At 43.8% G+C, this 21,728-nt stretch overlaps 1 protein-coding gene across 4 annotated transcripts in view; it reads left to right on the forward strand.

Annotated features, from left to right (window-relative positions):
• TNS2 (tensin 2) overlaps positions 1–21,728 on the forward strand; it is a 387,080-nt gene that overhangs the window by 296,262 nt on the left and 69,090 nt on the right. For all 4 annotated transcript variants that reach the window (XM_086959724.1, XM_086959742.1, XM_086959733.1 and 1 more), the window contains 2 exons: positions 12,111–12,242; positions 16,253–16,345. In XM_086959724.1, the coding sequence (XP_086815850.1) occupies positions 12,111–12,242; positions 16,253–16,345 (225 nt within the window). The remainder of the gene's footprint in view (positions 1–12,110; positions 12,243–16,252; positions 16,346–21,728) is intronic.

The raw sequence follows: 21,728 nt of genomic DNA on the forward strand, positions 1-21,728 counted from the left end.
GTTTCACTGACCAGCAAGAAATCATATCCATGCTCAGGCTTACCATATTTCTTTATTTTAAATACATGTTTTTATTAAAGTTTTGTGATATCAGGCTGTCCAGATGACTTGCCTCCAATTATGTCCTCACACCTTTGATTCCCTGATAATATGCAATATTAATTGTATTTATCTTCCAGCATGATTGCACCTGAATGGAAAACAGGACAGGACTTCCCTTCTCAAAAAAGACAAATGATGGATGGAGTGGTTTTAAAATTCCAAACCCATAACACTACTTCCTGCTTTTGGAAAAATCGCAAAGCACATCGCAGCTAAACAATTAGCTCATCACTTGGCGAAACCACCTTCCTGGATCCACGGCAGCTTGTCCTTCGCCCTAGCCAGGGCTCACAGACAACGTCTGCGCATTGTGCTTGTGAAATATTAACAATCCTTGTTCAAGGCAATGCTTCGCCCTTTATCCTGTTTGATCCTGCGGTGTCATTTGATACCATAGTTCATGGCATATTCCTCATCCGCCTTACTAATGGCGGCATGAAACGATGTGTTCCAAACCTGGTTCTCTTCTCTCTTGATGGACAGACTCAGTCAACCCTCCTCCCACTGTATCAGTCATGTTCACTAGCTGTTTATAATGGAATCCTACAGGGACCCTCAACATCTAAGCGGGCCTCCTAGCCCATTTAAATGCATTGCATTTGTTTTGGCAACCTTGCAGTCTTATATGTGGGTGAAACGCAGGTGATTGTGCACTTCGACCGTTAGGCACATCATTTCACCATCAAGATAATCTCTTGTCTGTTAGAAATTCAACTGTGGATGCTGTAAAAATTCTCAAGCTCAGTGCCAACAAGACTGAAATTCTGCTGGTCAGCAACACCATCAAGCAATAGCTCAACTCTCTCTGCGCAACCTACTTGGAAGAAGACCCATTCCTTGCAATTAAAGTTAGACCCCTAAGAGGTCCTGTTGGGCAGAGATCTTTCTCTTAAAGCCCAGATCAGCGCCACGTCCTCAACATGTTTCTACAGACTTAGTATCTTGCGTTATCGTCCTTGTACCTTTCATACTCCAATAGTCTCTGTTACTGTCCTCTCCTGAATCGGTCATTCCAACCTCCTCTATCTGAGCCTGCCAGAATCCTGTTAGTCAAGCTTCAGCAGATCTAGAACGTTGCAGGCTGGCTGGAAAGCAATCTGCGAAAATGTGACATTGTAACTCAAGCAAGAGTTCATTTGCACTGGCTTCCTGTCAAGTCATTTAAAAAAATGTTTCTCTCCTGTACAGAGTCTTTTATGGAGCAGAAGAATTTTCACCGTCCTGTGTGTTTCATGTGCTCCATTCCACAGAGAAGACTGTGCTCACTACCTCGCTTTTAGTCTCAGTGCCTTTCTTTAAGCAGACTTACATAGGTTGCTGTCCTCTCCATCTGCTTGAGTTTCAACTCTGGAATAAGCTAACTCTACATATCAAGAGCAGTCAGTCCTGTCTGGCATTCAAAAGGTCTCTCAAACCTCTTTTGGTGATGTGATCACTAGTTTTAACTTTAGTGTTATCGTTCCATATTGCCACAATGCCCATGTAGAAGAAGGAGCACTCTAAGGTAACTCCAATATCCTGGGATATTGGTGTTACCTTGGATATCCAACAATATCTGCCTCTCGTTTTTACTCACTGCCAAGGGCCCACACTTTAAAATAGTCATTTTTGCCTGTGGGACACTTAGGACAGTCTTTTTAACAGCCACTCACCCACTATCACTGCACTCTCATGTTACAATACCTGCTTCGCTGTATCCAGGCGTTGGAGCACACCTGAGGTGCACTCGGCACCTTGGGTGGAGACCAATGATGAAGCATGTCACCAACTAAGTTGGTGAGGGAGGGCCTTCCTAAAAACATAATGTGTTTTTCTGTCAATACATACAAACGCTAAGAGCACCCACTCCAGAGCTAGTACCTTTTGATAATAATATACAGACTTGGGGAAGTGAACTAGCCTCAGTACCTTTCCTCTCTCTCTCCCTTTGATACTTATCATCTGTTTCTTTAAGTTCCATAATTTTGTGTGTACCTATGTCTGTGAGAGGGCCAGGAGAGTTGTGTGTCCTGTGACTTTTTACGTGATGTGATTTTGTTTATTGTTGGCTGTATACTCAATGATTCAATTAATTCGTACCATGCACACTCCCACCTATCCTTCCATGAATCCTCCTGGCCCGGCTGCTTACAGTTGGTGCTGCCTGTTACTTTGTGTAGGCCTTTTAAATGGAGCCTTGGCTTGGCAGGTAGGTTAAACCTGTAATTTTGTGTTTTCTCTCAAACTCTGATCACTGAGGCCTGTGGAGGCACCCGTAAGCATGAGGAAAAAGATACCATTTGTTTTTTTGGGAACTTCTCTTCCGACCCCACATAACAGATTTCTTGCCATTCCAATCCTTTTAAACCACATGCTTCAGAAGAGCAGCGACAGGTTCTTACTTGAGTGTCAACAAAGAGCAGTTGCTGTAGTTCTGTAAAAGACTCCGCAGATAACTCACTTGCTCACTGTGTCAGTATTATTTCACTGTTTTGTCATTTTAAAAGTCAATACCTTCTGGGCAAAGGTTCTACGTCATTAGGTATCAGTATGACACCAAATACAGCAATCAGAAAGTAAATGTAACCAGTTAACCTTTGCAAAGAGTCTGCCACTGCGTTGCGCCACAAGAGAAACATTTTCAGTAGCCTTTGACATGTCTTGGCAAAAATAACTTTTTATTGCTGAAATCTGTAAATTATGTAACAGATGGTATGCAAATTCATATTTATGCAGCCATGGTTAGGGAATTACAACATTCCAGTTGCTCTGATTAGGGCTCACATTCATTTATTTATACTTTCCCTTCTGATTCCTTTATCCGCCTTCTTTTTAATCACACAATAAGTGGCTCAGCTCAGGGGGATCACTGATATAATATCATTGACAAAAATATTGTGTCAAAAATATTCTTTACTTCAATATTGTGCTCCTATACCTATAATAGTACGTATAACATCGGAAAAAAATCTCGCCCTTGAGTGTGTTTGAACAAAAGGTAGTTTTAAAAATAATGAGAGCCTGAAATCTTAGAAATTAAATATTGTGATTCACAAAGCTCATTGACTAGAATATTTTTTTTTGAAGTAATATTGTTGTAAATAATTTTGGTGATTTTGATATAATTTAGTGGTTAAGAAGATCGTTTTTTATTATTTTAATGTGCTTCATTAAACATCCCCAGGGGTGAGCACTGTTTCTTGGACTCCCCCTAAAACTTGGCCTGTTTCATCTGGCCTGTCCTTTCACACCAATTAAGGCCAGAGGGGCATAAAAATAATGGAGGCTGAATGAACAGACTGATTGGCAATGGTAAGTCAGAAAAATACTCAAGTTCTGAAACTCAGAGATCCACTCTCAGCCAAACAGGACTCCAAACCTAATTTAATATTAGCCTTAAAAAAGGAAATTGGAAAACATCTAAAATGTGAAGATGGAATTTGCCCTGTCCCCATGGGCTGGGAACGTTGTCAGGTTTGTAGCTATATTCCTACTTACGAAGATGCTGTGTTATCCAGGTAGGCATGTGCGATTAAGCCTGCGTGGACAGAAGTTTGAGGCATGTACGTTTGCTGGTTCAGTTTTGAGGTATGGTGTCTGTCGTGTTGTAGCATCTCCTCTGAATTTGTACAGAAACAATGAGTTCGAGGCATATGAGCTGCAGATCCTACACTTAGCAATAGATCGCCACCTGGTGTTGGGTTCGGATGATTGCAGGTTGTTGTTTTCTTGGAAGAAGTCTTTGTAGTCACAAGATAGGTGACTCCTCCCTTGGACAATACTGCGCATGGTCATCGACTCTATCCTCAGATTGTTTTTTTCCACCACTGGGTTTGTGTGAAAGTTTTCTGCTCCGGCTAGAAAAGACTTTTTCTGCAATTTCGAAGCGAGAAACTTTAGATAAACTTATTTCGACATCGAATAGACTTTTCGACATCACCAGTTACATTCCGGTGCGTCGACGCGGGCCGTTGGGCCTATCGGCGCCGTACGGCCTACGCCTCATGGACAGAACTCCATTCAAAAGATGCCCGGTATGTCGAGCAAAATTCCCTCATAGCGACCATCACGAGGTCTGCAACCTCTGTCTCTCGCCAGAACACGACGAGTCGACCTGCTCAGCCTGGGCCTTCTTCCGATCGAAGAAAACCATTCGGGATCAGAGGGCCCGTCGACACGAAATGAGGAGATCAGCGCCAGCACCGGAGGCCATCTTTGAGGAGGAGATCGTCGAAGAAGACGTCTCCCAGGATGAAGATCCAATCAAAGATATCTCCGAGGACGAGGCTCCACTCGTCGCCGAGGAAGACTCGCCTGATCTCCAGATCATATCGGGGGCAGAGGACTCGGACGATTAGATTCCATCTCGACAACCCGTGAGTACCACTGCCCCCGCACAACATCCACTATCCAAGACAAAGGCAGCGGTCGGCACTCCGCCCATGGGGCCCAGTCGAGACCAAAATGTACCCTTCCGACGCCCCGCCTTCGGGCTCGGCTCCGAGGAAAAAGACTACGCCTTCCGGTGCCTCGGCACTGAAAAAACAACATGTGCCAATTCCACCTCCTCCATTGGCACCGAAACATCCTTCGACACAGAGGGATTCTTCTACACCGAAGCCAAAACGCCCTTCGGTTCCCAAAGACAAAGACCCTTCGGCACCTGAACCAAAAGACACATTGGTGCCGAAGCCAAGAACCGTACCGGACCCGAAAGCTTTGACTCTCCGGTTCCAAAACGCCGCAGGCCCAACAAAACCTGTCTCCACGCCGAAATCTACGATATCGGTAACAAAGACTCCAAGGCATGATACAAACAAGCCTAGACCACCTTCGGCACCGAAAAAATTGCCACAGGACTCAATCACTCCTCCTAAGGCAAAGAGCACTAATCAATCTCTATCGGCACCGAAAAAATCGACGCCAAAGAAGATTATAGAACAAGAAGAACTGTTTAAACCAGATCCTAAACTGAAAAAAGTCTATATTAATCCAAAAACTGGGCATGTGGAAGCAATTCCATATAAACTAGCAATTCCCTATTACAAAAGACCAGCAGACTCACCACTTCCACCTGTGGTTCCTGCCAAAAAGAAGGACTGTGCAACTTCTCCAATGCACCCTTCCTCTCCTTCACCTTCTTCCTCTCCTAATCCTTACATTGAACCTATGACTTCTCCAGTTCAATCTCCTGCATCATCACACCACACTGACGAAGAGTATGATTTAGGTGGGGGCAATGACGTAACATACCCCTAATATCCCAAGGAGGACGAGGCATATGGTTTTACATCAAACAATGCACCAGCCATCCCTGAGCCTCAGTACTCCCCAACTAAACCTTCCCCTACAGAAGATAGTATTGGGTTTAATCATCTATTAAACAGAGATGCCCTTTACCATGGAGTGTCAATGCACTCTGATGCCATTGAGGAGGATTTCTTACTAGACACTTTTGAGCAGTCACAAAGGTCTACTCAAATATTACCTATGATCAAAGGAGTTATTAAACATGCTCCAGACATTTTTAAAGATCCAATAAGATGTAGGGTGCTAAATCCCAGAATAGAAAAAAGTATAGACCAGCACCAGATGATCTGGTCTATATTAAGGGACATCTGCCATTAGACTCTTTAGTAGTGTCAAATGCACGTACAAGAGGAAACTCCCAAACTTCAGGTGACACGCCCCCGCCTGACAAAGAATCAAAAATTATTGATGCGTCGAGAAAAAGGATTGCTGCTCAAGCAGCAAACATATGGTGCATAGCAAACACACAAGCCTTACTCTCACGCTACGACATGGCTCACTGCGACCAACTAGAAAAACTAATGGAACATCTCCCAGATCAATGCAAAGATCAGTCAGCAGAGCTCTTACAAGAAGGCAAACTAATATCTAATGCCTCAATTAAATGCGAACTAGATGTAGCTGACACAGAATCCATTGCAGTCAATACTGGTGTGATTCTCAGATGTCATGCATGGTTACGCATTTCAGGTTTTAAACCAGAGGTACAAACTACCATCCTGAACCAGCCCTTCAATCAAAACCAGTTGTTCGGGCCGGAGGTAGACAACACATTAGAAAAGATGAAAAAAGACACAGACACAGCTAAGTCTATGGGTGCATTACAATCCACCCAAAATAAAAGTTATTTCCGCCGCTCCTTCTATAGAGGAGGCTCAAAGCAAACAGGCACAGAGACCACATCATCTTTAAGACAAACACACAAACCTCCTCTAATAAAGGCTACTTTAGAGGAGGATACAGAGGCAACAACAATAAGGGAAGAGGCAGAGGTAATAACAACAACCGCTCCTCTTCCACTCCCAAACAGTGACTTCCCTCTGCCTCCCCTACAGCATTCCACTCCTGTGGGGGGCAGACTTTCACAGTTCCTACCTTTCTGGAACTATATCACAACAGACATGCGGGTAAGACAAATTATCCAACATGGTTACTGCCTAGAACTCATAGCAACCCCCCAAACATACCACCCAGGCAGCGTCCAATGTCCACAGACCATATAACTCTGCTTCAACAGGAAGTTCTAGCACTTCTACAAAAATATGCTATTCAAGTAGTTCCTTTAGAGGAACAAGGAACAGGAGTTTACTCCCTGTATTACCTAATTCCCAAAAAGGACGGGACATTAAGACCAATTCTGGACCTCAGGCCCCTCAACCACTACAAACAATCGGATCATTTTCACATGATCACTTTACAATAAGTACTCCCATTACTACAACAGGGAGATTTTCTGTCCACACTGACCTAAAGGACGCCTACTTTCACATTCCTATACATCCTGCGCACAGGAAGCCACCATTCATGATTCTTTCCCTACCAACACCTCAGTATATAAAAGTCCTATATCTGTATCTCTACCTGGCCCTGAGTCCCTGTTCGTTGATTTTTCAGAGATTTCTCTGGAACTATCTCTTGCAGAACTTCTTAAAATTAAATCTGGCTCTCCGCTGGACCCATGGCCGGCTAAACATTACAAATCCTTAGCTCCCATTCTTAATCCCTTTATGAACAGAATATGGAATGACTCACTACAGCTGGGAGTTTTCCCCGACACCTGGAAACAAGCACGCCTGGTTCCGATAATTAAGAAGGCCAGCGCTGATCCCTGTGATCCTGCCAACTACAGGCCTATTTCTCTACTGCCTGCCCCTGCTAAAGTACTAGAAAGACTTGCTCAACAACAACTAGCCAGCTTTCTCGAAACATCAGGTGCTTTTCACGATTCTCAGCACGGCTTTAGACCAGGATACAGCACTGAGTCGGCTCTCATCGAGATGTCAGACGCAGTAAGATGGAGGCTGGACGAGGGATCAAGAGCGGTGTTGGTGCTGCTGGACTTGTCGGCAGCATTCGACACCGTCTCCCACACCCTCCTCCTTGATCGCCTGCATTCAAAAGGTATCCAGGGCATGGCCTTAGGATGGATTTCATCCTTCTTGTCTAGCCGGACCCAGGCAGTGTTTACCCCCCCATTCATTTCTGAAAGTCGTCCGCTTCGGCGGGGAGTCCCTCAAGGCTCCTCGCTGAGCCCTCTCTTATTTAATGTTTATTTTTCCCCACTTTTCGATATCATCGCCCAAACTGGTATAAAGGTCACCTCCTACGCTGATGATATCCAGCTTATGTTTTCATTTGATAACATCTCTCCCTCAACTTTTGATCCATTAAAAAATTGTCTCCGTACTATTGCCCATTGGATGGACAATAATTTTCTTAGATTGAATGCTGGGAAAACGGAGGTTCTCTTTTTTCACCAGCCTTCTCCACTTGACCCTAATATTTGGTGGCCTACCGACTTAAGTACCCCCCCCCTCCCAAAAGAATCTGTGAAGAATCTTGGAGTGAGATGGGACTCCAACCTTACTTTTTATCATCAAGTGCATACAGTCTCTACTGCCTGTCTAGCCAAGATTAGAATGATAAAAAAGTTCATTCACTTTCTGCCGAGTAACACCAGGAAGATTGTTGTCCAGGCGTTGATCACTTCACACCTGGACTACGCCAATGCTCTCTATTCTGGCCTGTCTGTAGGGCTCAGTCATCGCCTTCAGACAGTACAGAATGCGGCGGTGCGATTGGTTACCGGTCTCCCCCTACGTGAGCACATTACCCCTCATCGCCGCAAACTCCACTGGCTACCACTGCAAAAAAGGGCCGAATTTAAAGCTTTGGTACTAGCTCATCGGGCAATGCAGGGGTAAAGGCTCCGCATATCTGTCTTCCTGTTTGATTCCTTATAATAATTTCAGGACCCTACGTTCCTCGTCAAAAAACTTCCTGTCGGTTCCTAGATTTAGGAAATCCCGCTAAGGTGGGAAAACCTTCCCAGTGTTGACATCGGCCCTATGGAATAAACTTCCTATTGCCATCCGGCTGATCAAAGATGAACAACCTTTCCGGCGAGCACTCAAAACTCACCTGTTCTGCTGAGTTACTTCTGCCTCATTTTACCATCAAAGGTCTGCATGTAGTTATACAGGAGCGCCGGGACACCCTGTTGGGGTAGCTGTGCGCGATACCAAAACACACTAAATAAATAAAATAAATCTAAGGTTTGTCATACAAGGACAACACTATCAGTTCAAAGTCCTTCCATTCCGGGTCACAACAGCACCACAAGTGTTTACAAAGTACTTAGCAGTAGTCGCAGCACATCTCAGAAGACAACAAAAACATGTCTTCCCTTACCTCGACGACTGGCTCATAAAAGCAAGATCTTTCAACCAGTGTGTACAAAACACAAAACAAACAATTCAAACATTGCACGACTTAGGGCTTACGATAAACTACACCAAGTCGCACCTAGAGCCTTCGCACGCTCATCAATATCAAGGAGCTACCATAGACACATCTGCAGCTCTAGCGTATCCCAGTCAAGCCAGGATTCAAAGTATTCAGAACTTAGTCTCCCTTTTTCAATGCCAGCACTCTCTCCAAGCCAGAGTGTTTATGAAACTAATAGGCATGATGGCGTCTTGCATCTTTATAGTTCCTCACGCAAGACTGCAAATGCGCCCACTACAAGAATGCCTAGCACAACAGTGGAATCAGGCTCAAGGTCAGCTCACAGAACTGGTGTTGGTAGACAGCCGTACATATCGCACCTGCAATGGTGGAACACCAAAAACTTGACAAAGGGACGGCCGTTCCTAGACCCTGTTCCACAGATAGTGCTCACGACAGATGCATCCCTCACAGGATGGGGAGCCCATCTCTTGCATTATACCACACAAGGTCAGTGGAACAATCAACAGAAACAGTTCCACATTAACCATTTGGAGTTGCTAGCAATTTTCCTAGCACTCAAAACTTTTCAAGTACAAATACAAAACAAAATGGTCCTAGTCCGGACGGACAATATGACAGCCATGTATTATATACAAAAACAGGGGGGACACTCTCTCTGCAACTGTCCCAGCTTGCACAAAACATTTGGAGATGGGCCATCCCTCAAAACATACACCTCACAGTAGAACACCTTCCAGGAATTCACAACCAGATAGCAGATCTGTTGAGTCGTCAGTCACAGTGGAGAAGTGGAGAAGTGTGCTCACTGGTTAGAGGAGGCAGTCCCTGATGCAGAGGTCAGACCCGGGACCAGGGTTCAATCCCCGACGCGGCAGGGTCTTGAGCTCAAAATGTCCACAGACACGATAATTCTCGCCTCGGTGCCTACTCGAATCGTGGGTTCACACTCTGCAACTCTGGGCAATAGCTTGCTTAATCTCCACTACGGCCCCACCGAGATGGGATGCCTGGTCTTCACCTTGGGGATGTCCAGTAGGGGTAATATCGCAGGGAAAGGCCAGGACAGGTTCCCAAAGCAAGCGCCTTGAGACCTTACGGTGAAAAGGCGCTATATAAGAACGTATGATTTACGATTTTATTTACAACAGATTCACGAATGGGAGTTGCACCCACAAGTTCTACAACCATTCTTCCAAATGTGGGAGCATCCACAGATAGACCTGTTTGCCACCCACGAAAATGCAAAATGCCCAACCTTCGCCGCCAGGTTACCACACCCACGGTCGGAGGGGAATGCAATATGGATGAACTGGTCAGCCAGATTTGCGTACGCTTTTCTGCCTCTCCCACTCATTCCACTGGTAGTACGCAAGCTCAGACAACAGTCTCTGAAACTAATACTAGTGGCCCCCACATGGGCACGCCAACCGTGGTTCACCACGCTACTAGATCTCTCACTGGTTCCACATCAGAAATTACGGCTCACGCCATCCCTGTTAACACAGAACCATGGAGAAATAAGGCACCCAGAACCAAGCCAACTGAATTTGGCGATCTGGCTCCTGAAGTCCTAGAGTTTGGTTACTTAAACTTACCACCAGACTGTATGAATATAATTAAAGAAGCTAGAAGACCCACTACCAGAGCATGTTATGCTGCTAAGTGGAAAACATTTGCAATATACTGTAACAACAATCAAATTGATCCACTGAATGTTTCCATCCAAAATATCATTTGCTACCTTCTAGACCTACAAAGGTCCAATTTGGCTTATTCTTCCATACGCCTGCATCTAGCAGCAATTGCAGCGTATTTACAAAATAGACAATATCTATCTCTCTTTAGAGTACTAGCAATAAAAGCATTTATGGAAGGATTAAAACGAATAATCCCACCTAGGATACCACCTGCTCCAGTATGAAACCTAAATGTGGTCCTTACAAGACTCATGGGCCCCCCTTTTGAGCCTTTACATAAGTGTGAACTGCAATTTCCAACATGGAAAACTGCCTTCCTTGTTGCCATCACCTCTCTCAGAAGAGTTAGTGAAATACAAGCATTCAAAATAGAAGAACCATTTTTTCAAATACATCCTAACAAAGTGGTTCTTAGACCCAATCCTAAATTCCTGCCAAAAGTGATTACTCCTTTTCACCTAAACCAATCAGTAGAGTTACCATGTGTTTTTTCAAAAACGGTACTCTGTTGCAGAAAGGGCTTTACACACCTTAGATGTTAGAAGACCTCTACTATACTACACAGACAGGACTAAATCCTTCAGAAAGACAAAACAACTATTTGTATCTTTCTCTCCATCACACAAAGGCAATCCCATCTCTAAAGGAGGAATTGCCAGATGGATTGTAAAGTGTATTCAAATATGCTATCAAAAAGCTAAACGTACACTAACAGTTCCTCCTAGAGCACACTCCACTCGCAAACTAGAAGCCTCTATGGCTTTCTTAGGAAATATACCACTAGAGGACATATGCAAGGTAGCAACATGGTCTACAATACACACCTTCACTAAACACTATTGTGTTGATGTGCAAGCCAAGCAGCAAGCTGCAGTGGGCCAAGCTGTCCGTAAAACACTTTTTCAGTGTGCTGCAACGGATACAACCGACCACCGCTAGGGGAGACACTGCTGCACAATCGTTGCTAAGTGTAGGATCTGCAGCTCATATGCCTCGAATGGAAAATGCTACTTACCAGTATGCATCTGTTCTTGGCATGTAGAGCTGCAGAGTCCTACACGCCCTCCCGCCTCCCCGGGACTTGTATCCGTTCCAGTATTCATCTTACTTAGATGCACACGCATGGACCTCCTTTGTCTTTACTTCTACTAACTCCATTATTTCCCATTATGGCGAAAAACAATCTGAGGATGGAGTCGATGACCATGCGCAGTATTGTCCAAGGGAGGAGGCACCTATCTCGTGACTACAAAGACTTCTTCCAAGAAGACAACAAACTGCAATCATACGAGCACAACACCAGGTGGCAATCTATTGCTAAGAGTAGGACTCTGCAGCTCTACATGCCAAGAACAGATGCATACTGGTAAGTAGCATTTTCCTTTCTGGTAAAGCATTGAAAATGATGATACTGGGTGGAAAGGTATATGCTGCCTGGAAACTGATGGATTTCTGGAATTGTAGATACAGCGGTTAGAGAAATGGACGTACCAACTGACTGTATCCTTCCTTGGAGGGTTTCCGTTACTCAACTCCCTTTCTCCCCATTAGCCATTGCTCTACTGAAAGACAAGGAGCCAGGATTCTTCTTGATCAGGGACAGCAACTCTTTCCAGGGGGCCTACGGACTTGCTCTGAAGGTGGCAACTCCCCCACCCAACGCTATCACTCTGCCATGCAAAGGTAAGTTTCTGGCAAGAGAAATGCAGAGAGCCCTATTTGAGTTGGTCGTGAGGGGTGGTGGTTTTTCAGCCATGAATGTGCTGTGCAGTGAATTTGGGTGCAATCCAAAGGGAGCTTTTAATGAAAACAAGAAGGATCAAGTCTGTTAACCCCTTCGAAGCTAATGACGAGCTGGGCTCGTCATGGCGCTTACCTGCTGTGCGCGGATGACAAGGCCAGCTCGTCATGAATAATGGTGATTTTGGTTCTTCAGCGCAGGACGGGAAAACGCCTAGCAGCCATGTGGTTAAACATGAAAAGTGACTCAGAGTGCTGTTTTCCAGCTCTTGAAGCCTGGACTGATAGTAAATATTAAAGAGACTTTTGTATTGTAAGTATTCTGTGATGTGGATGTTGGGGGAGCATTTTGTGATTGTGAGTGTTCAGTGATGGGGAGCTTTTGGAGCACTGATTAACGGTTTAGCAGTAGTGATGGAGCATTCAATTACACTAATTTAACAGTGGTGTTATTTAGACTTCCATTAAAAATTAAATGACTTCTAAAACATAGAATGTTATGACTTCTTCTCCCCAAAAGTTAACTAAACACACCCAATTTCCACAGCAGATCATACTGGTCCTGAGATAAACATTAAACAAGGGGGAAGTAGGGAGTCTGTAACTGAAAATATTGAACCAGCAGCTGATTTCCCTCGAGGCGCCCTCTACTTGTAATATTACCTATGTTTAGCAGAGGGAACAATAAACAACCAGTCAGGAGTGTTCCTTGACTGTAAATTGCAGTTAAAAGTTTAACAGTCACACTTTTAAGGAGACAGATAACAGCAGAGTTCCATTGGTCCTTACAGCAATGGTCACCATTTTACAAAGTCATTCTAGAAACAAGATGACCTACGCAGGTTAACATTGCAATCTTATAGCTTTGTGAGTCTCACAATACCCCCTCATGAGATCGATACACCAAGCAACTGAGGTGTCTCGACCAGCAAACAATACTATTCCCCTGATTTTAGCACGCTAATCGTGGGAAGGTAGAGGTTCTTCAGTCACATCTAGAACACAGTAATCTCATGCAAATGGATGCTGAACACCCTAGCTTATGGCTACTGCATAAAACATTTGACAAAGCCAAACAACCACTTACCGAGTTATAAGCCGAGGAGGATAGGACACTTCCATTTGTTGTCTGAACTAACAACTCTACTGTACACCTAAGCAATAGAAGTACCTTTCATATGAAGAGGCTTGGGTAAGTTCTACAGATTTCCTTTACTGGAAATGGTCACAATAGTCAGAATCTGGTAAGACCTAGTGGCTGTCAAACAGATGGATCAGAGGAGTGTCTAGCCGTTAGTGGCTGCTCCAGAGAAGAGTGAGAGAAGTGTGGCATGGCGGATACCAAAAATTTGTAAACGGGATGGTAAAAAACTTCAGCCATATTATTTCACCCCTCTGGACGATGATAATAAACAGCTCGTTAAACACGGGGGTCATGCCAGAGTGCCTAAAACTTGGCCAAGTCTCTCCACTACTAAAAAAACAGGCTTAGACCCCGAGGACCTTAACAACTTCAGGCCAATCTCAAACCTGCCCTTCCTGGCAAAATCTTTGAGAAATGTGTCCTACTCAAACTCACCCAGCACATCAACACAATCTCCTGGACTCTCACCAATCAGACCCGCTATGCCAAGTCGCTGGGCATCCTACTAAACCCTAACCTGAACATGAGCATGCACATCAAGGCTACCACTGGCGGTGCCCACTACAAACTAAAACTACTCGACAAAATCAAGTCCTTCCTCCCGCCTAATGATCTGAAGACCGCAATGCAAGCCCTGGTTCTATCCAGAATAGACCACGGAAATTCTACCCTCACAGGCACAGCGAAATCCCGCCCGCCCCCATGAGAACAACTCTAAACGCAACAGCAAGGATGGGCACTGGAACAAAAAGGCACAATCATATCTCACCCTCGCTTAGAATCCTCAAATGGCTCCCCATTGAAGCTCGCTGGCAGTTCAAAACTGCTTGTCTCCCCCACAAACTCCTTCACACTAGCAAACCAGCCTACCTTGCAGCCAAGCTCACCAAGGCAGTCTAGGCAAGAAACCTGGGGAGCACCAACAACCTACTTCTCATCATCCCCCCCTGAAGTGCTCCTTTTTGAGAAATGCCCCCAAAATATGAAACTCCCTAACAACAGATCTCAGAACCAACCCCTTCTTCGTGACATTAAAAAAAAAACACTCAAGGATCTCCTCATCGCTCGACACCTCTAACCTTCGAGCAATTTCACTGCAGTGCCTTCCCATAGACTCTCTTGTTTGCTCTGTCTGCTATCTCTTATTCACCTGTGTACATGTTGTAAAGCGCTCTGATACCCTCGGGTCTTGCTAGCGCTATATAAAACTCTCTAAATAAAATGAAAACGACATAACCATGTAATGAACACTGCTGCACATTCGAATTTGCTAAGAGTGTGTAACAGAACAATATCAGACAGTGAGTCCTGCCACTGAATTTGATTGCCTGTCTCCGAAAGTCTCAGAGTGTTGCCATTTACACAGCCTTGATGATGCCTGGTTGTCCTTAACGAGGAGAAACATTCTATAGCAAAGTTATGTTGTGTAGCAAAATGGAAATAATGTATGCAAAATGGAAATAATGTATTGCATGGCGCATCCGCAAAGTTATGCCACCTTTGAGTAGACATTTTACATTGCCCTTTTTAACCACAGAGTTTAGCTTCAGCCCTGTAAAATATATTTTGGATAGTTTAAGCTCCCTAAATAAGCATAAATTAAGTTGATTTAAGTTGAGGATTCCAAATGTTAAGGTCTTTGGTGTAGGTCCAAAGAGAATGATTCAACCTACTGGCATACCACTATGAGTGTGGGAGTTTAATTTTCTTTTTCCCAAAAACACCTTCTTCAACCAATGCACAAATCCTATCTCCCAGAGTTGTTTTTCAAGGTTGCTTTTTAGTTGTTAGCATATCTCCCAGACAAGTAAGAAGGCTACAGGCTTTCTCAGTCAAACGACCTTTAAATATAAGTTCAAATAAAGGGTGGGATATTTTTAAGAAGACACCCAAGAAACTTTCAGAAGGTTTTCTCGTCTTTTCATGTCATCCAAATAATAGAGATACCAACTTTCTTCTTTTATCCTCTTTCTGTATAAAGGCCACTTTGGACTTTGAACATTAATAGAACATTAGTGTATAACATGGATAAGGCACATATTAGCAAACAAACAGCTTGGGATCCGGGTAAATCCAGCCCATAAAAAGGCAGAAGCACTGGCTTTCTTAGGTAATATGTTTTTGCAAGACATATGTAAAGCATGCACATAAAGCTTTGCTTTTTTCACATGCCATTATTATCTGGACTCTCCGGTATAGCCAGGAGAAGTGGTATGGCAGACAACACTAAGAAATCTGTGTAAAAATCCCAACATTACGCCTTCCTCTGCTTTTAGGGGAACATCACTGCTGCAAAGTCTATGAACAGCTTGTGACTCCAGTACAGATTAAAGCTTAAAAAAAAGTTAACTGTAATCCTATTCTTGCACCTTGCATCACATGTGACACAGCATGCCTCTGCTTCATGTAGGAATATAGAAAATGTGTTTTTATTTATACACTTTATTTACACGTACCCACACACCTCACAAATATCCTTCTATATACTATAGTAGAATGAAAATATAAGTTAAAGATTTCATTAGGTTGTGGACTAGTGAGGCTATAATGTCATGTCAAACTGACTCATTTTGCTTTAACACAAAATAAGTTAAACATTTTGAACCAAACCCCTAGATAGCAGAATTATTACTAGCATGGGAATCTCTTATAGACCCCAAGCTGGAACTCGACTATTTTTGTGGAGAGGGTGTGTGTTGCCAAAGCGTGTTATGAAGGCGCATGGTGTGAATGGATATTTTCTCAAATCTACCAGAGCGCCTTAAGGACTATTCTTAATGTGGCAAGCATTTTGACTGCTGTGTTTCAGGTGATCCCACAGAACAGCTTGTCCGACACTTTCTGATAGAGACCGGACCCAAGGGCGTGAAGATCAAGGGCTGTCAGAATGAGCCTTATTTCGGTGAGTGAGTAGTCCAGGTTTACTGTGAGAACATTCCAGCATCTGCCTGCCAAGCCTGAGACTGTATGATATTCTCACCCCAAGAGAGTTAACCCCTTCTCTGCAGTTTATACATGCTATTTAAAATTATCATTATTTGTTTATCACTGATCAATAGAAGTCATTTTGAACCTCGCCTACCTAGTATTATAGGATTTCTGTGATCATCTATGGGATCTCAATTGCCTCCTTGACATTTTTGAACTTCAAAACATAGCCCAAAAACTTTATTTGACCTGAGGAATATCAGAAGGCATGTGAATACTAGAAGAAGGCAGCACACACCACTACTGTGCTACAGGCTCATGACTGGGGTCAGACCTTCACTGTACAGATGGATGCTTCCAACAAAGGAGTTGGAACAGTCCTTGCTCAACTCCGTGAGAATGTAAGGGAGCATCCAGTGTCCTTTATTAGCCATAGACTACTCCCTGGGCAACACAACTGGGCCACTATTGTAAAAAAAAAGCTATTCTGGTGTATGGACTTAAAGGTGGGTTAAACCTTATTGCTTTTAGGCCAAGTTTAAAGTCAGCCAGGATATAACACCCCTGGAGCAGCAGGAGTACCTAAAACACTTATCGGTTGGGCTCCTAGTTCTTTGACTGGTGTTTGGGCTTTTCATTTGTTGAGTGACATCTTTATTTCTGGCCTTAGACTGTTCATAGCTCTGATCCCTTTTATTCCAGATTGGTACTCAAGAACCAGAGCTCAGTGCAGTGTGTCAGCACCTGTATCTGTCAGGAAATTTGGTGTATTATCTGGTGTGATTGTGGGACCTCATTATGTAATACACTGCCAACCCTTCTAGGACCAGTCAGGCTTTTTTTTAAACCTTAGCTCAACCCTGGGAGGCTGTGGCTTCGAACAGTCAGGCTTCAATAAAAGTAAAGCATTGAAACCACACCAAACAAACCACGACTTTTAAGAATTCCGAATAAATATTTATAAAAATAGGTTATATTTTAATGACTGTATAGACACCAAAACAAAAAAGATCCATCAGAGGATTACATAGATATAGATTTTTAAAGAAACAGTAAATCACAACTTTTCACATAACCCCAAAAGAGCACTGGCAAATTCAACGATCTGACACTTCAAAACATTTTCAATAAAACTTTGGTCAAATTGCAGAAAGACAAAGGGACCAGCAAGGTCCAAAGAAACAGTTAAATTGTTCAGAAAATCAGTATTCAGTCCAGTACCAGTGTAAACGGTCTATTGCCATTGACTTCTAGGGAGTGGTCCTGATACAAGGGATTCAGAATGCTGAAGATGCTGAAGGATGCTGAAGATGCTGTGTGGTCATTGGGTCTTCCTAGGGCCACTGCTCGGTCCAGAGTTTTTATTGGGCGACTTTGGTCGATGTCACTCAAAATCCTCTTTGATCCAGCAAAAATCCAGTCGCCACTGAACTACTAGTCACCGGGCACAATAAACCCAGTGGTTTCCTTCTCTTGGCGATAACACTCCTTCTGGGTGACCAAACTGCACTCCAACTACTTTCCCGGGCTGAGCAGACTTGGGTGCAACTTTGGAGAAGCAGGGTTCGGCCTCCTGAGCTGCACTGCAATGAAGACTGACTAACCGGTGATCTGGACTACTGGCTCCCCTAGGCAGGCATCTTCAGCTTTTATGGCCCTCTGCTGTGAACAAGAAGTCACCAACTGATTATTGGAGTTTCTGCTTCTGGCTGGGTGTGGGGTACGACTTCTCCATATGCAGAACACAGCAGACACAGTCCTTACCTTGTGTAGCCCAAGGAGTAGCAGTTGTAGTGAAATGTTGGTGCCGCTTTTTTTTTTTTTGAGGGTTCCAGAATCAACCGGGCAGTCCGTCTTCGGTGCTCTTTGACAGTCCTAGCGAGATTTGAGTTTTAAGGCGCAGGAGTGCCTCGTTTATGCCCAGAACGTGCCCTTAAGGGAGGTCTCGTTCACTAGCAAATGGGCTATCAGGATTCCTCCCTCCTGATGTCCACTTCCTATGAAGTGTGACATCGAGTTATCCCAGAGTGCTCTTTTCTGCCCACTCCCAAGATGGCAGGACCACTCACTTGGTGTGTGGAGCTTGATAGCTCGTGCTAGAGGTGTGGCTACCTGGGGGCTTCACGCCCATAGAAGAAAACGGTTTGGCCAGTCTTTCCCCCTCTCTGTTCCCAACGCCAGCCTGTCTACCCGAACAAAAGAGCTGTCCCTCTTGAGTGTGTTCACTATTTGCTCTTCAAAGACAGCTTCCCATTTGAAGCTCACCATTTGGTCTACCACCAATGTGGCTCCCTTTTAGAAAAAGGTTACCCCTCCAGCAGCAGCCCTCTATTGATACCTGTCCTGGGAGCCATTTACACATCTTCCCAGGCGAACACAAGGCAGTCTCGTGGCCAGCATCTGCAAATGGCCGCTGCTAACTTAGGCAATAGAGTGGCCACTTTCTAAAAGTTGTATGTGGCAACAGGTTACATTTTTGACTTGGGTATCAAGTCGGGCTTAATGTAACAAGTTGTTTGATAGCACCAACTTTGATGGTCCATTCAAAATTTTGCAGAGCTGAGTTGTCAGCATTTAACTCCCTATTAGCCTATGGGGCTATCAGTCTCTCTCACAGTAAAATCGTTAATGGTGGGTTTTTACGGTCTGAGAACATGTTAAATACATGTTATACTTTTCAAGCTTTTCAATATGCTGCACCCTGCAATAGGAATTGATAGGCCTGCTGTAGGGGTAACTTACACAAATCAAAAAGGTAGTTTGCGCTTTAGCATTGCTTAAAATGGCAAAGTCAAGTTAGCAGTTTTAGGCTGTTCTACAGGTCTGTTGGGAGTCATGTTTTACCTTGTTGCACTCAGAGTGGCACAACCGGTGCTGCAGTCTCTGAGGGTACACTCTAATCTACAGGCCCTCAGTACGCCTGGTACCATATATGAGGGTAAGTTAGCTTATGCCAATTGGGTGTAGGGTAATCGAACATACACGTTTAAGGGATAGGGCCTTGACATTGAGGTCTGGTTAGCAGGCCTCATGCATTCTCAGAGTCGAAAAACCAACAGCATCAGTCCAAAGCTTTGAGGTTATCCATACAAAAATGGCATTTCCTTACAGTATCCCTTTCCCAGCTTTAATGACGTTTTGCTAGAGTTTAGCTTCTATTAAGAACTGGAAACCTAGGTACTTCTGAAATTCCCTAAATCTGCCAAACCAAGCCCATAGAACAATATTGGCAACACAGCCAGTGTTAACCCATATCTAGCACCGAGTGAAAAGAAGAAGGTATTCTTCTTTTTTCTAAAGGATAGAGGGAAGAGAGCAAGTAGGAGTACAGCGGGTAAAGAGCCGACTTGAAGGAGGATTTTGACATGCAGCACTTTCAAGCAAATACGTAGACTTTTGAATATCATGTGAGTATGGACAGGTAACCAATGCAACCTTCTCACATATTAGATCATTTAAGCAGAAGTCATGCAAGCCCATTTTTGAAACAGTTGAACCGATTGAAGGTAGTGCGTTGTGGCCCATGGATTTCGGCAATTAACATAATCCAGATGGGAGCCTACAACTCCCTGAAGAACCTGAAAGTTAGAACAATCTGGCAAGATAGGAAAGGATATAGTTTAAGATCTTGAAGTGAAAGAAGGAGGAACCGCGGACCGTAGAAATCTAAGTTATGGAAGACAGCTTATCATAAAAATAGATCCCAAGAATTTGGTTACACTTTAAGAGCTGAGACAGTGTCCAAGCCCCTCCGACCACGAAGATGACGAGCAGATAGAGAGAGATTCCCCAAACATAACAACCTCTATTTTCTCAGAATTTCGTTTCAGGTAGTTGAACATCAACTAATTCGAGACTGCAGTCAATGTGCTGTAAACGTTCTTTTGAGCTAAATCTGTTTCCCAATGCAGCTTCAAAGTGAGTTGCTTGCCATCTTCACACTTCTGATTGAAAGAACAAATACGTCTAGCATAGGGCATAACAAGGAGCTTGAACAGAGTTGCTCTTTGAGTGTAGCCCTGAGGAACTCTGCAGTTATGTCATGTAGGGGAGGAATGGAAAGGTAAAACAGTAACTGTATGAGCATGATTCAACAGAAAGAAAACAATCCATTCTCTGAAGTAGCTCTCCATCCCAGTCCACGGTACCAAGAGGTGGAAAAGGCTAGTAGGTAAACAGTGAATGCCTGACTAGCAGCTTGTTTTGCACTGGGGAAAGAGCATTTATCCTTACAGGAAACCCAGATTCCTATTTGAGGATGTATGACAGCCTGAAACCTGCTAGCACCTTCTGTTTTTTGTCTTAGGTTTAACTGAACTGTTCACTTACCTCTCAAATAAAGCCCTTTTTCTTTTTCTAAACCAAGCACTGACTGGATATTCTTGTTATTATATGTTATTTTCAGTATCCTACTGCATCAGAATTTCTAATCCCCTTCACCTCCTGGAGTGAGCCCTGAATGCACACCCTTGCTACCATTTGAGGGTCAAGTGCTAATAGGGGAAAACTTGCATATCCAATTAGTGTTTACCTGTATTGTGGCCCTAGAACCCCAGTGGTATAAAAAAGTTTGACCAAACAATACTTCCTGTAATCAGACTGCGCCAGCAGGCCAAACCAAGGTCTCATTCTATTTCAATTATTTCTTTTTGGGAAATTTTTGTTGTAGCCTTTCAACCAGAGGAGCCAGCAAAATATGTCCAATGGAGTTGGTCAGACGCATTTTGATTCCTGCTTATCCATCCTCTACGCAATCACATCCGATGTTGACCGCCATTGGCTAAACCGTAAAACAATCTCCTTAGCCACCATAACATTGGATCTGTGAGTCAGCAAGCATCAGCTTTAAGACCAGCGGAATCATTTAGATAGAAAATGTTGTCTTTTGAAGTTATCCCCCTATATTTTTTATAAAAAATCTCTAGATTTTCACATACACAAGAGGATTTGCCTCCTTGATTCATTTACCAATGTTTCCAAAGATGTTAAAAGAACCTTAATGTTTTACTAGGACCATATTAAATTCTAGGCACTCCAATAAGACATTTTGCCACTTAAGTTAGTCCTAACTCACGAGCGGACATTCCTTAGAATACAGTCTGCTGGAGTGTGCCCATGACTGTAATCCATGACAGGGTTTTTCCCCTCCCTCTGGCGTCCATTGCTCCTGCAGTCACAGAGGGTGCTCCTTATGCATTCTTTAGGCACTGTGATCTGGAGGTTACCAGTAAAGTTGACACCCAGCCAACAGATACTATGCTGAGAAATATTTTTGACTGATCTGATTTGGTCATTGTAGCCACCATGTAAACATGATGCCATGTTTGCAAATCTTCCCACACCTTGAGTTGGAAAGA

The sequence above is a fragment of the Lissotriton vulgaris genome, chromosome 1_1 (genome assembly GCF_964263255.1).
Source record: "Lissotriton vulgaris chromosome 1_1, aLisVul1.2, whole genome shotgun sequence".
Lineage (NCBI taxonomy): Eukaryota > Metazoa > Chordata > Amphibia > Caudata > Salamandridae > Lissotriton > Lissotriton vulgaris.